Raw genomic sequence first — 14,776 nt, forward strand, 5'->3', positions numbered from 1 at the left:
GCTTGTTTTGGCACATTTTTTACATAAGAAGGGTACCATTAAAAGGGGGTATTCACAGATTGGATACAAAAAGGGTGCTTTTTTTTCTTAATTAAGGGACTCTTCAATTAGTCCTTGAATGCACATGATACAGAACTTACATAAAGTGAACCCCAAGGACACAATTGAGTTTGAATGAGATTCGAAATGATCAAGACAAAACTGTAACAAGAGAGACCTTTGAAACCATGGGTATTGGCACAAGGGAGAGTATGAGTTTGACTTTGTAATATTTTTTCTCTCATGCCTGCGTTACAAAATCAAATTCATACTCTACCTGCTAAACTCATATTTTCTAGGAGTTAGAGATATAGTCTTATTGTTAAATTTTCTTGATCAACCCTCCAGAAACAATTGCCCTGATAATGGGTTCCTTTGCTACCTCGTCCTCTTCTGCCAGTATTATGTGGATTCTCCCAACCAGCCCCTTCTCATTACCAAATTTAAGAGGTAAGTCTTCTAATCCTCTCTCCATCTTGCCATTCGCCATCCTGACATTCAAATGCTAATCCATAAGTGCAATTGCCAAATTCCAGAGGTAAGCTTTTTATTCATTTCATCTAAGAACGTCTGCAATCTTGCATCAAACGTTTGATTAATCATATCAATCTATAATGCTTGTCTCAGAACTCCGCTCATTCGGTGCTAGCAGCATCCGGAAAAATCTCCCACATTGTCAATTGAAATAACATTTGACAACAAGCTAAGAAAGAAGACTTTTCACCGCTTGTAATCGTTTCTGCCCTAATCCGAGTTGAAGATATCAGTTATTTCTTTGAAGTCTATGTTGTTTCAAAATGATCGAATGATTTTAAAGATCTTTCAATTATCTAACATACATTTAAAAAAGAAATTGATAGAGCAATATGGACAAAAATATGATAAAAAATTTATGCTCTTCCTCCAAATATAGAAGAGATTCTACGTAGTTCTCCTCTGCTCAACACCATCCCTAACATGAAAGAGAATAGAAAACATTTTCAAGTATGAAGAGGATGGAACTGAATTAGATAAAAATAAATTATTTCATATGAGTAATTGTGCGACCATGTGAGCCAAAAAAAGTAACAAAAGATGTATGCTATTCCTACAAATATAGAAGAGATTCTACGTTGTTCTCCTCAACTCAACACCATCCCTCACATGAAAGAGAATAAGAAACATTTTCAAGTATGTAGAGGATAGAGATGAATTAGATAAATATAAAAATTTTAATATGAGTAATTGTGTGGAGATGCGAGCCAATAAAATTTTCTCAAAGAAAAATCTTTGAAAGAAGACAATTCAATGAAGCACAAGCTGAAACAAATTCATGAGCAAATCTTTAAGGCAATAAATATTGGCTTATGTGAGCCTCGATAATCCTAAGGTGGAAGCAAACAATGCATTTAACTATGAATATAACGGAGGTAGATACCATTAAAAAAGTGAATGCAGTGCATGTCACTCAACTCAAAGCAAAAGTGACACTTGTTAATACACCACGCATCCACTCAGAGTAAAAATGTGTCTCATAAATAGCACACAAAACAAAAATTGTTTCCTGACTGCCGTTCGATTGTGCAGATCTTGAACTATTATGTAAAGTTTAGTACCTATAATCGAATGATTTTAAAGATCTTTTAATGAATTAACATGCGTTTCAAATTGAAATTCATGATAGAGCAATATGAACAAAATTTAAATAAAAAATTCATGATCTTCAACCAAAAATAGAAGAGATTCTACATAGCTTTCCTTTGCTCAACACCATCCTTCACATGAAAGAGAATAGAAAACAATTTCAAGTATGAAGAGGACGCAAATGTATTTAATAACTTTTTTTTTTTCATATGAGTAATTGTGCATTCATGTGAGACAGTAAACATTCTCTCAATAAAAAATATAGATTAAAAGCTCCTCTGACTTACTAAAATACATGCATTATGCTCTTGGATGCTATGAGCTTTTGCAAACTCCAAGATGAAATTGGAAATTGGAAAATTGGCAAGAGATCTAAAACTGATATGATCTGGTTTGGACATCTTTAGAACTGAGCTTTGGAGTAGAACGTCTGGCCGAATTGCCAAGTTGATGGAGCAACGTCGAAAGCGTTGATAGTTCTACCATCGCTAGTGGTGACGCTGAATGACAGAATCTGGCCGACCAAGACCTCCTTGCTTTGCCAGTTCTGACCCCAGTTCCTAGACATGGGCAGCCAGCCAGTTTTCGAGCCCTTGATCGCCACTCTCACAATGTCGCCTGCTCCTCCAACGTTGGTTATCAGGACCAGATTGAAATATGGATTACCCTTAATGGTGAATTGGATACCTCCTTGTTTTTGGCAAGGTACCCTGCACATGACCACCGCAACTTGTCAACTCACAAACTTGATTTGCGTAAGCGATTATGCATGACGTCCAGTGGGCGAAACATTTGTTACCTTCTGTACAGCACTGGGACGATTCCCGCTTTATATTTTGCGATCTGCTCAAAAGCAGGTTGCGCCATGTCAAAGTGCTCGAGAGGGGGGTTACACCATCCGCCTGCCGTGTTGGGAAGGTCGTAATTCGGTGGACAGAAGTTTGTAGCTGTGATAAAGATAGAGCCGGGAAGGCACCATTGGGGATCGTCGTGACATACGATCTCAAAGCACGCTCCGCAGGCGGCTCCCCCGTTGAAGAGAGCTGTGCTGAGAGCGGCAGTCTTGACTCCGTAACCCTGCGCATGAAGATCGCCATACCCGCAAGCTCCATCTGCAACACAGTACATGGCCAATCAGGATGAGCGAACCCAAAGATCTATACTGACCAGCTTAGAACGTTGATTTCAGCAAAGTTTAACATTGCCAGGAGTGCGCACCCATGGTCCCCGATCCATCGCTACCTCCGTAGAAGGTAACATGGGCAGGATGCCACTGTTGGTCTCCGTAGGCTGCTCGGTCGAGCAGTACAAGTGCCAACATAAGTGAAATGATAAGTGTGGAAGGATTCTTCATCATCGTTGAAGAGCTTGTGGATCTCTGATCAAGCAGGGCCTTTATGTAGGACTTGGAATGACGTCCGTCATGTCCGTCGGTCTCTTGTCTCGAGAAAAGACCGACCTCGTAGCTTTGATCCGTCTACGCCTTGATACGAGCATGGAACCCTCACCAAAATACTTTTGCCGCATAGTGCACAACCATATCTTCAAGGAAATGATGTTCACCATGTCCGACGAAACTTAGCTATGATCTGCTTGAGATTGGATCTTGTGAACTTACGATGCCTCGGAGCAGTCTTTTAGTTTAAGAGGTCCTACGTATGTAAAATACCTTTGTCGGACACGTAAACATAATGCATAACTCAAAGGAAATGCTCAAATTTGAAAAAGTATACGCCTAAAAAAGAATAGCCAAAATACCATATGTAACTTGCGCTTGTAGTGATAAGTCTTGTTATTGTTTATGCATCCCATAGGGTTGCTAATGCTACTCATGAATCTTTTCTCTCACCACATCTATCAGATGCTTTAGCAAAATTCAAGGGTTCTGTGTCCTCCGAACTCTCCTTGCCCTCGTGATCTTTGCATAGTCTTGATCCCTCACCCTCCTCCAAATCTTCTTCTTGAGATCCATTCTCCAAGTTTGGATCTTTGGATGGGTCGAAGTCAAAGTTGTGTCTCTAAGAACGAAACAAGTTAGAAAAGATAAGAGTGTCAATTGTAAGACAACGATGATACTCAGATGATAATGATGATGATTAGGATATAGTCACATGGCGCTCCACCACCTTTTTCCAATTAATTCTACATCCTTCTTGCTCCTACACCCCCACTCAAACTAGGCCCTTTAGCTGTGGATGAAAAAACCCTTGGGGAGTACAAGGGAAAAACCCGAGCCACTATATATATCTATGTGGAAATATATATACAAGGATAACCATATGCCAATTTGAATGATACAATGTAATGCTGGATGATATAGTGCAAATTGCATGTGGATAGTACAAGGGCATAAGACAAGCACTTGTTGATAGTACAGTGCAAAGTATAGGCACTATGATTGGTGCATGATACAGTGCAAAGTATGTGTGAAAAATAGAAAAATATTCCTGGAAATCTCAACTTGTTTGACATAGTGATGATGCTTAATCAGGGCTTGAAATATTTAAGTTCGATGTTTGAGCTCTTCATCTGAATAGTAGAGCTTGTTGTCTCCAAGTTCAATCTGGTCAAACCTCCTCAAACCTTTATAATCATTTCTTCATGTTTTGCACAACTCATCCACATAAAATGATGGATTTCATGGAGCGTATATGAACACAACAAATATTCAAGTGTCCGTTTCTATTATACCAAGGATGAATGTATGAGGAAATTGCTTCGGTCACTCCAAAGATGAGTATGGAGGGGCGATTTGAACACAAAGGTAGGTCTAAAATGTCTCTTGGGTAGTGTAAGAAAGCTGTAGCAACACAATAGGAAGGCCCATAAAGTTCCTACAAATCAAGAACCAATAATCCAAAAACACAACGAGCATTCCGGCATCCTGAAGTATCGGATTTGATATGTACATAAAGCCAAGGCTAAAATGTCGCTTACATAGTGTAAGAAAGCCATAGCAACACAACAGAAAGGCCCATAATGATCTTGCAAATCAAGAACGAATATTCTAGAAACACAACGAGCATCTAGACATCTGAAAGTATTGAACAATTGAGCATCCCTGAAGTATCGAACAACTGGGCAGTCGAAAGTACCGAACATCTGAAAATACGAGCCCATAATGGTCCTACAAATCAAGAACCAATAATCTAGAAATACAATGAGCATCCACACTTTTGAAAGTACCAAACAATTGAGCATCCTAGAAGTACTGAACAATCGGGCTGTCAGAAGTACCAAACAATTGGAAATACGAACAATTGGGCATCCCAGAAGTACCAAACAACTAGACAGTCAGAAGTATCGAACAACAAAAAATACAACAAGAATAAGCCACACACATATGATAAGAGGCAACCTTGTGTGGATTAGATACAGCTTACATAATCATAGCGGGAATGAAATAACAATCTCTTTGCATTTGACAGTACCGAACAATCGGAAAGACAAGCATCCGAGATTACAAAAAACATCCAGAAGTAAGCAAGAAAATGGGCATCCGGGAATGGTGATCACGTCCAAACAAGTACTCAATGGTAATGCATATGTGCCACATCCAAATGAGTACTTAAAATATAATCCATACGTGCCATGTCCAAACGAGTACTCAAGAAGTAATCCATATGTATTCATCTGAAAGAGGTTGCCACATTCAAATGAGTATGCAATATGACCATGTAAAAATGAGTACTCAATAAGTAATCGATATGTGTACATCGTGAAAGCCAGATAAATATGTGTCACATCCAAATGAGGACTTAGTAATAATCCATGTAGCACATCCAGACGAGTAAATATGTGTCACATCCGAACGCGGAGTCAGTAATAATCCATGTACCAAGTCCGGATGAGTACTCAAGTAGCTAGCCATATGCCACGTCCAAATAAGTACTCAAACAATTATCCATATGTGTTCATAAATATTGTCATGTGAAAGACATTGAACCTTGCCACGTTGAAACGAGTATGCAATGAGTAATCCATAGATGCCACAGCCAAACCAATAATCTTTAAGTCAGCCATAGGTGTTCATCATGAAAGACATATAAGTATACCTCACCACATAAATTGCGAAATAAAAGTATGCCTTGCTTGAACCAATCACAACAAGACAAAGCACCCACAAACGCGCACACAGACGTGTTTACTGAACTAAAAAAAAAACTTACGGGCGCATCTATTTGCGTGTCTATTTTTGCATCTAGACACCCATGTCTAACAATGCGTCTATATAGCAAACAAACGCGCATATAGACGTGCATCTAAATCCATAAATAGATGCTCTGCTAAAAAATTTAAAAGCTAGATAGACGAATCATTAAACGCGTGTATAGACACATTTATAAACGGTTTTATAGATGCATTTATAGATGCGCAAATAGACGCTTTTCAAACAGACAAACGCATTTATAGACGCGCTACATAATTTTTTCTTTTAAATTTACAGAATGCTGTGTATGTTGTGTATGCTTATATATAGTTACAAGAATCCCATTTCCACATTGTGTAATTCAATTCTTATAGCCAACTGCATTTTGATTACAATTCCAAATAAAACATTACAACTCCAAAACGCAATAAAATTGAAAGCTCAAAAAGTGCTTGTATGTACATATAGCACGAAGCTAAGCCACGTCATGTGGCTTCAAGTACAAAAAATAAGAGGAGTGTATATACAAGAGGGCACGAAGCCAAGCCAGTGGCTTTAAGTACAAAAAAGATTAGCTAGCACTACTTCTACGACTAATCTATGTTCTCCACGTCCTTGCTTCCTTCCACGCTCCCTTTTGCGCTCCCTTCTGTGCTCCCTTCTCGGCCTCCTTCCTCGTCTTCTTCCTCATCTTTTTGTGCAGGGACTTATAAACAAGGGACAACATATATCAATGTATGAAAAATCACTTTCATATGATAGACAACATATATCATATGAAAAATGACCGATTTCATGCAGTGTATATGAACACAATAAATATTCAAGTGTACGTTTCTATTATATCAAGGATGAATGTATGAGGAAATTGCTTCAGTCACTCCGAATATGAGTATGGAGGGGCGATTTGACTAAAAGCCAAGGCTGAAATGTCTCTTGGGTAGTGTAAGAAAGCCATAGTAACACAATAGGAAGGCCCATAAATTTATTGCAAATCAAGAACCAATAATCCAAAAACACAACAAGAATTTCGGCATCGTTAAGTATCGGATTTGATATGTCCATAAAGTTAGGGCTGAAATGTCACTTGCGTAGTGTAAGAAAGCCATAGCAACACAAAAGAAAGGCCCATAATGATCTTGCACTGGCAAGAACCAATAATCTACAAACACAACGAGCATCCGGACATCTGAAAGTACCCAACAATTGAGCATCCTAGAAGTACCAAACAAGTGGGTAGTCGGAAGTACCGAACAGCCCAAAATACGAGCCCACAATGATCCTCCAAATCAAGAACCAATAATCTAGAAACACAATGAGCATCCAGACATCGAAAAGTACTGAACAATTGAGCATCCTAGAAGTACTGAACAACTAGGCCACTAGAAGTATCGAACAACCGAAAATACGAATAATTGGGCATCCTAGAAGTACCGAACAACTGGGTAGCCAGAAGTATCGAACAACAAAAAATACAATGAGAATAAGCCACACATGTATGACAAGTGGTAAGCTTGTGTGGATTGGACACAGCTTACATAATCATAGCGGGAATGAAATAACAACCTTTTTGCATCCGAAAGTACCAAACAATCGGAAAGACGACCATCCGAGATTACAAAGAACATCAAGAAGTAACCAAGAAAATGGGCATCCAGGAACGGTGATCACGTCCAAAAAAGTACTCAACAGTAATGCATATGTGCCAAGTCCAAATGAGTACTTAATAAATAATCCATATGTGCCATGTCCAAATGAGTACTCAAGAAGTAATCCATAAGTATCCATCTGAAAGACGTTGAACCTTGCCACATGCAAATGAGTATGCAATATGACCATGTCAAAATGAGGACTCAATAAGTAATCCATATGTGTCCATTGTGAAAGCCAGATAAATATGTGTCACATCCAAACGAGGACTTAGTAATAATCCATGTACCACGTCCAAATGAGTAAATATGTGTCACATCCAAACGAGGAGTTAGTATTAATCCATGTACCACATCCAGACAAGTACTCAAGTAGCTCGCCATATGCCACGTCCAAATGAGTACTCAAGCAATTAGCCATATGTGTTCATAAGTATTGTCACCTAAAAGATGTTGAACCTTGCCACGTTCAAATGAGTATGCAATAAGTAATCCATAGATGCCACGGCCAAAGGAGTACGCAATAAGTCAGCCATAGGTGTTCCTCGTGAAAGACATATAAGTATACCTCACCACATAAAGGGCGAAATAAATGTATGCCTTGCTTGAACCAATAAGTAAATACATACCATAAGTCATCAATAAGTTAATGAAAAAGAAGGAACAAATCGTTGGTCTAGCAAGACCTTGCATGCACTCGTAAATATAGATGATTATGAAAAACAAAGTAGATGTACTCATCTTGCAGGTATCGAATGTGCATTTAGTCCATTGGATTGTATCTACACTACAAGGCATAGGCCATTTTCCGACGAAAATACCGACGCTTTTTACATTAAATTTTTTTTTTTCACGGGCGCAAACGTCGCTATAAAAGTCGCTAAAAGCCTCGAAAAAGGACCGTCACTATATAGCGACGCAGGCAAACGTCGCTATATAGCGACGATAAAAATGTCACTATATAGCGACACTGTTAATCGTCGCTATATAGCGACACTAGTAAACGTCACTATATAGCGACGATTAACAGAAGTAGAAAAAAAGGGTTAGTAGGGCTAAACAGGGCTTCCTTTTGGCCCTGTTTAGCCCCACTAACCCTTTTTTTTTTTTGTAATTACAAAAGAAAGTTTTTTATAACAAAATTTCCCTTGCTTGCAGGGTGATACAAAATTGTTCTTGTGAAATGATGAGTAACAAATGCATATACATGTCGGACATATACAACAGTGTTTGTAACGAAATTACCCTTTCGAAAGGGTGATACAAAATTGCTCAAACGAGCAGATATATAAAATGCTACTACCACTACTGCTCATCCGAATCCGAATCATCTTCGTCTTGTTGGCTTGTTCCTTGGTCCTTGACACCTGCGTCTTCTCCCTCGTCGTCGCCACAAATGTCTGATCCTTGGCCCTGTTGATTGCTCGCCTCCGATGATGGGACGCTTGAGCTTTGACCCTAAGAGTGAACCATATAAATCAAAAATTATTGGAACTTAATAAAAAGTGAGATTACAAGTAGGAGTAAACTTCAACTGTGCGAGCAGCCACCTCAGTCCAATCGACCGTCGCTCCCATTGCCTCTTGCTCAATGAACCACGGCTTTGTTCCTATCCGAAATGCGCGTCGCGTCTCTACATCTGTAGGAAGATGGCCCATCGCAGCTTGTTGTGGATCCAATTTATGAGAGTTAGAGTTAGCTAAAGTGCGTGTAATATGTAAGTAAAACAAATAGAACAATACATTAAATGAGAAGAAGTAGACTTACCACGATTGCCTCGAACGCATACCGTCCGCCTGCACCAAAGTGCGAAGTACCTACGATGTCCATCCGTCTCTTTGCAACCCTCCTCTGAACTCGAACATGGTCCCTATGTTGCTTCTTGAAGTACTTCCAATCAGCTTTGTCTGCCCAGCTGGGTTTAGCCAACCCCTTTGTGATAGAAGTATGCAAGGTTGATCTACGATGCTTCAGGACCAAACCCATGCGCTCTCGCATATAATTGTCATTAAACTCCACATTTGGTGGATTAGGGTATCTTCGTTTTAACTCATCAATCACCGCCTACTTCTTTTGGCCATCTTGATACTGCCAAACGGTATTTATGCCGCTCTTAAAGTGATGACTCATCAACCTCCTCATGGTGGCCATCACTTCTTCGCTCTTTTTATCTTCTATTATCTCTCCGGTAGATGTGATCTAATAGAAGAGATCCCCTGATGAGTAAGGGGGACTGATGGTAGCAGAGTTTGAAGGAGTGGAACGTGCACGAGCACTTCTGGAGCGAGGAGTAGCAGTGGGACTAGGAGAGGGAAAGGGACCTGACTGATACTGTGTCTCCGGACCAAGTAGAGACCTAAAGGAGCGTGAGTGTGCTGACTCGTCTACATCTCCCAAGTCAGCACAACATGAGCCGCCCATCCTACTCTTCCTTCCCTTGCGAGAGGCATGCACAGGTGATGATCTCGTGGTCGAAGGGGCACGAGGGGATGGCTGGGCAGTACATCCACCCGTCGGTGTAGGGGAAGGAATTGCTGAGGTCCTCTGAGAGAGCAGAGAGAAGAATCTCGCTGCCTCCTCATCGCTCATCTACGCTACAAACTCGTCGGGACTCCCAACAAAGCCATGCGCGGCTAGCAAAGGAGTTTCCCGAGGGGTAGTCGCAGCGCTATGTGGAAGAGGAGTCGAACCAGGGGTAGTCGTAGTGCTAGGTCCCGGACTAGTAGTCCTCGGGGTAGTCACCTGAGAGGAATCAAAGTCCTCTGGAGCATATAGATCGTGAGCTCTCCTCCTGTGAGGCTGTCCATACTCGTCGGATGAGCAACGTGATCCCATGTCTAACATAGACACAAACACGAAAACAAAAAACAAAAAAACAAACATAAGCATAGGCATAGGCATAGGCATAGGCAAGAAGAAAGAAGAGGGAAAGGAAAGAGGGAAAGAAGATGGAAAGGAAAGAAGAGAGGAAGAAAAGGGAAATAGAGAATAAGAGTTAGAGAGAATAAGCTCATGCTTATGCTTATGCGGAAATAGAGAATGAGAGAAGGGGGAAATAGAGAAGGGGAAAGAGATGAGGGGGAATGAGCTTATGCAGAAATAGAGAATGGCAGAAGCATAAGCTCATGCTTATGCTTCTCTCATTCTCTATTTCCACATAAGCTCATGCATAAGCATAAGCTTATGCGGAAATGGAGAATGAGAGAAGCTTCTCTCATTCTCTATTTCCACATAAGCTCATGCATAAGAGAAAGCTTGTGCGGAAATAGAGAAATAAAGAAGGGGGAAAGCTTATGCGAATGTGAGAAGGGGGAAAGAGATGAGGGGGAAATGAGAGAAGAGGGAAATAGAGTGGGAAATAGAGAAATAAAGAAGAGGGAAAGTTTATGCGAATGAGAGAAGGGGGAAAGAGATGAGCGGGAAATGAGAGAAGAGGAAAATAGAGTGGGAAATAAAGAATGAGCTTATGTGGAAATAGAGAATGAGATCCGCATAAGCTTCTCTCATTCTCTATTTCCGCATAAGCTCATGAGCTTATGCGGAAACTCAAGCATAACCTCATGCACATGCATGAGCATAAGCATGAGCTTATGCTCATGCAGAAGTAGAGAAGGAGCTTATGCAGAAATAGAGAATGAGAGAAGCATAAGCCTCTCTCATTCTCTATTTCCGCATAAGCTCATGCATAAGCATGAGCTTATGCGGAAACTTAAGCATAAGCTCATGCGCATGCATGAGCATAAGCTCATGCTTAAGCTCATGCGGAAGTAGAGAAGGAGCTTATGCGGAAATAGAGAATAAGAGAAGCATAAGCTTCTCTCCTTCTCTATTTCCGCATAAGCTCATGCATAAGCATGAGCTTATGTGAAAACTTAAGCATAAGCTCATGCTTATGCTCATGCGGAAGTAGAGAAGGAGCTTATGTGGAAATAGAGAATGAGTTTCCACATAAGCTTCTCTCATTCTCTATTTCCACATAAGCTCATGCATAAGCATGAGCTTATGCAGAAACTTAAGCATAAGCTCATGCTCATGCGGAAGTAGAGAAGGAGCTTATGCAGAAATAGAGAATGAGTTTCCGCATAAACTTCTCTCATTCTCTATTTCCGCATAAGCTCATGCATAAGCATGAGCTTTTGTGGAAACTTAAGCATAAGCTCATGCTCATGCATGAGCATAAGCTCATGCTTATGCTCATGCGGAAATAGAGAAGGAGCTTATGCGGAAATAGAGAATGAGTTTCCGCATAAGCTTCTCTCATTCTCTATTTCCGCATAAGCTCATGCATAAGCATAAGCTTATGCGGAAACTTAAGCATAAGCATAAGCTCATGCTTATGCTCATGCGGAAAAAGAAAGGAGCTTATGCGGAAATAGAGAATGAGTTTCCGCATAAACTTCTCTCATTCTCTATTTCCGCATAAGCTCATGCATAAGCATGAGCTTATGCGGAAATAGAGAATGAGAAATAGAGCATGAGCTTATGCGGAAATAGAGAAATAGAGCATGAGCTTATGCTTCTCTCATTCTCTATTTCCGCATAAGCTCATGCATAAGCATAAGCTTATGCGGAAATAGAAGCATAAAGAAGGGGGAAACTTAAGCATAAGTTCATGCTCATGCATGAGCATAAGCATGAGCTTATGCTTATGCTTATGCATAAGCATAAGCTCATGCTTATGCTCATGTGGAAAAAGAGAAGGAGCTTATGCGGAATTAGAGAATGAGTTTCCGCATAAGCTTCTCTCATTCTCTATTTCCGCATAAGCTCATGCATAAGCATAAGCTTATGTGGAAATAGAAGCATAAAGAAGGGGGAAACTTAAGCATAAGCTCATGCTCATGCATGAGCATAAGCATGAGCTTATGCTTATGCTTAAGCATTAGCATAAGCATAAGCTCATGCTTATGCTCATGCATGAGCATAAGCATGAGCTTATGCGAATGAGAGAAGGGGGAAATAGAGAAGGGGGAAAGAGAGAAGGGGGAATGAGAGAAGCATAAGCATAAGAGAATAAGAGGGAAAGGAAATAGAGAATAAGAGGGAAAGGAAAGAGAGAAGGGAAAAGAGATGAGGGGGAAATAGAGAAGGGGGAAAGAGAGAATAAGAGAAGAGGGAAAAAAGAGAAGGGGGAAAAAAGAGAATAAGAGAAGGGTGAGAAGGAAAGAGTGGGAGGGGAAGAGAGGGTTCTTATGCCCATCACTGCAGCTAGCGCTTAAGGAACTAGCTGCAGGCCAATGCAAATAACAAAAATAATAAATGGAAAAAAGAGGAAGCACTTGCCTAAAATAGTATGTCCCACTCGGTGTAGCGGACTGGCCCTACAAAAGAGAGAAAACAACCCATTTTTTCAAATAAGATGTTAGTGGAAGGAGAAGATTACAAAAGCAACTTCTTGAAGGGAGGAGATTGAGGAGACAAGGAGAAAGAGAAGGAAGAGAAATATAGAAAAAAGAGGTGAGTTTTCTTTCTTTGTTGAAATCTAGTTTTTTGTTTCAATCTTTTCAAAACAAGCATGAAAACTAGTTTACAGGTTTAGCAATATAAGAAAAAACACTCACAAAACTAAAGCTAACAAACAAACAACCTACATTGTTGAAACAAACTCACCTCTTGAAGAACTTTCTTTCAAGAAACCAAAGAGGGAAAAGGATAGAGAGGGAGTACAAGAGGTAGGAGAAGGGTGAGGAGTGGAAAATAGAGTGGGAGGTTGCTTGGAATAGGTGGGAGGTCATCGAAAATAGGTGGGAGGAGATTTTGGGTTGCTTACTTGAGAGATTAGGGAATGGAATGAGCAAAACGCCACACGTTTCGCCGTTTCGGAACAGGATGAGGAGGGTGACGAGGGAACACATATACCTTCTCACTTTCAGCAAGACTATAGTCTCTCGGATGACGATGAGGGTATGGTCGATATGATGGATTCCATAGGGACACTACATCCCACGTACACGTGATGTCAGAGTCTGAGGTCAAAATGCGAGAGTTGCAATCAACACAATTGTACGAGGGTGCTAGGATGTCTAAACTATGTGCTTGTCTCTCAATCTTGAATCTACAAGTATAGTATGGGTGGTCGGATACAATTGTCTCGGCCTTAATGAGGTTAGCCCTTGCATTAATTTGACTCATTATTTGTATATTGTTTGTTTTGAGAATCATCATTTGGATACTGTCTTTGTCATAGGTTGCTCCAGAAGATGTTGCCTGCACCAAATACCATGCCTACATCAAGAGATGAACCGAAAAAGATGCTAACAATGGTGGGTATGGATTATGATACCATCCATGCTTGCCGTAATGATTGTATTCTCTTTCGTTGTGAGCATGGCGATTTGGCTAGTTGTCCAAAGTGTGGGGAACAACGATATAGAGATGACTTGTAGGGTGAGCGGATACCGGTAAAGGTCTTGAGACACTTTCTTATCATTGCAAGAATACAACACATGTTTCGATGCAAATCCATAGCGGAGTTGATGACATGGCATGCATCTCATCGGTCCACTGATGACACATTGAGGATTCCCGCAGATTGTGTAGCTTGGAAGCACATAGATAATCAGTGGCCGGACTTTCCGAGGGAGCCACGCAACTTACATCTTGGGCTAGCCATGGATGGCGTGAATCCTTTCGGGTTACGCTCGACATCTTGGTCGACATGGCCCATAGTCGTGGTGAATTACAATATCCCACCATGGCTAACAATAAAAAAGGGACACCTCATGCTTGCACTACTTGTGCCAGGAAAGTACAAGGCAAAAAACATGGATGTGTACATGGCACCTTTGATAGAGGAGTTACAGATATTATGGAGAGGAGTGCAGGTCTTTGATATTTCCAGAGCACCTAGACATACCAATGATATTTTGGTCAGGGGTATCTTGATGTGGACCATGCATGACTACCCAGGATATGGAGAGTGCGCAGGTACGTGGTTATGTCTTTACATGTACAATGAGGGATTATGCTTCTTTTACTCTCTTTTGCATGCATGTCTTGTACTAACACATTCATGCACGCGTGCAGGACTTGTTACAAGTGGGTACCATGCTTGTCCTGTTTGTGGACCGGCTCTGAAATCGCTTGCACGCTACTCCAAACATATGAGGAAAAATGTTTATGATGGTCATTCTCGATACCTTCCACTCGACCATCTCGCACGTGGAGGTTAGCTTGATCCACCACCATCATATTTGAAGGCAAGTGATTGGATTCAAGCTTGGAGGGTGAATGGAGAGGAACCTCCTCCTGGTATGAAGAGGCTATCGATCTTTCACGAGCTTCCTTATTGGGGTCAGTTACAAATCAATCATCT

General features: G+C 40.7%; 1 protein-coding gene across 2 annotated transcripts; it reads right to left on the bottom strand.

Moving 5' to 3' along the window:
- Positions 1–2,065: 2,065 nt before the first annotated feature.
- Positions 2,066–12,353, bottom strand: LOC147905916 (expansin-A2-like). 2 transcript variants are annotated; one of them, XM_087375471.1, is made up of 3 exons: positions 12,331–12,353; positions 2,462–2,824; positions 2,066–2,372 (listed from the first exon to the last, which is right to left on the bottom strand). In XM_087375471.1, the coding sequence occupies exons 2-3, from the start codon at positions 2,788–2,790 to the stop codon at positions 2,066–2,068; spliced, it is 636 nt and encodes a 211-aa protein (XP_087231597.1). In that variant the 5' UTR covers positions 2,791–2,824; positions 12,331–12,353. The 2 variants fall into 2 exon arrangements, with proteins under 2 accessions (XP_087231597.1, XP_087231586.1); XM_087375460.1 differs by lacking the exon at positions 12,331–12,353 and adding an exon at positions 2,881–3,016 and having other exon boundaries at positions 2,462–2,774.
- Positions 12,354–14,776: the final 2,423 nt, after the last annotated feature.

Source organism: Dipteris shenzhenensis, chromosome 1 (genome assembly GCF_047967505.1).
Source record: "Dipteris shenzhenensis isolate YYH24624 ecotype China chromosome 1, Dip_SZ_1.0, whole genome shotgun sequence".
Lineage (NCBI taxonomy): Eukaryota > Viridiplantae > Streptophyta > Polypodiopsida > Gleicheniales > Dipteridaceae > Dipteris > Dipteris shenzhenensis.

Coding starts and splice junctions, on each gene's coding strand:
- LOC147905916 (XM_087375460.1), bottom strand. CDS start 3,016: ATGAAGAATCCTTCCACACTTATCATTTCACTTATGTTGGCACTTGTA. Junction 2,775..2,880: donor CGATGGATCGGGGACCATGG/GTGCGCACTCCT, acceptor ACTGTGTTGCAG/ATGGAGCTTGCGGGTATGGC. Junction 2,373..2,461: donor GTCCCAGTGCTGTACAGAAG/GTAACAAATGTT, acceptor GGTCATGTGCAG/GGTACCTTGCCAAAAACAAG.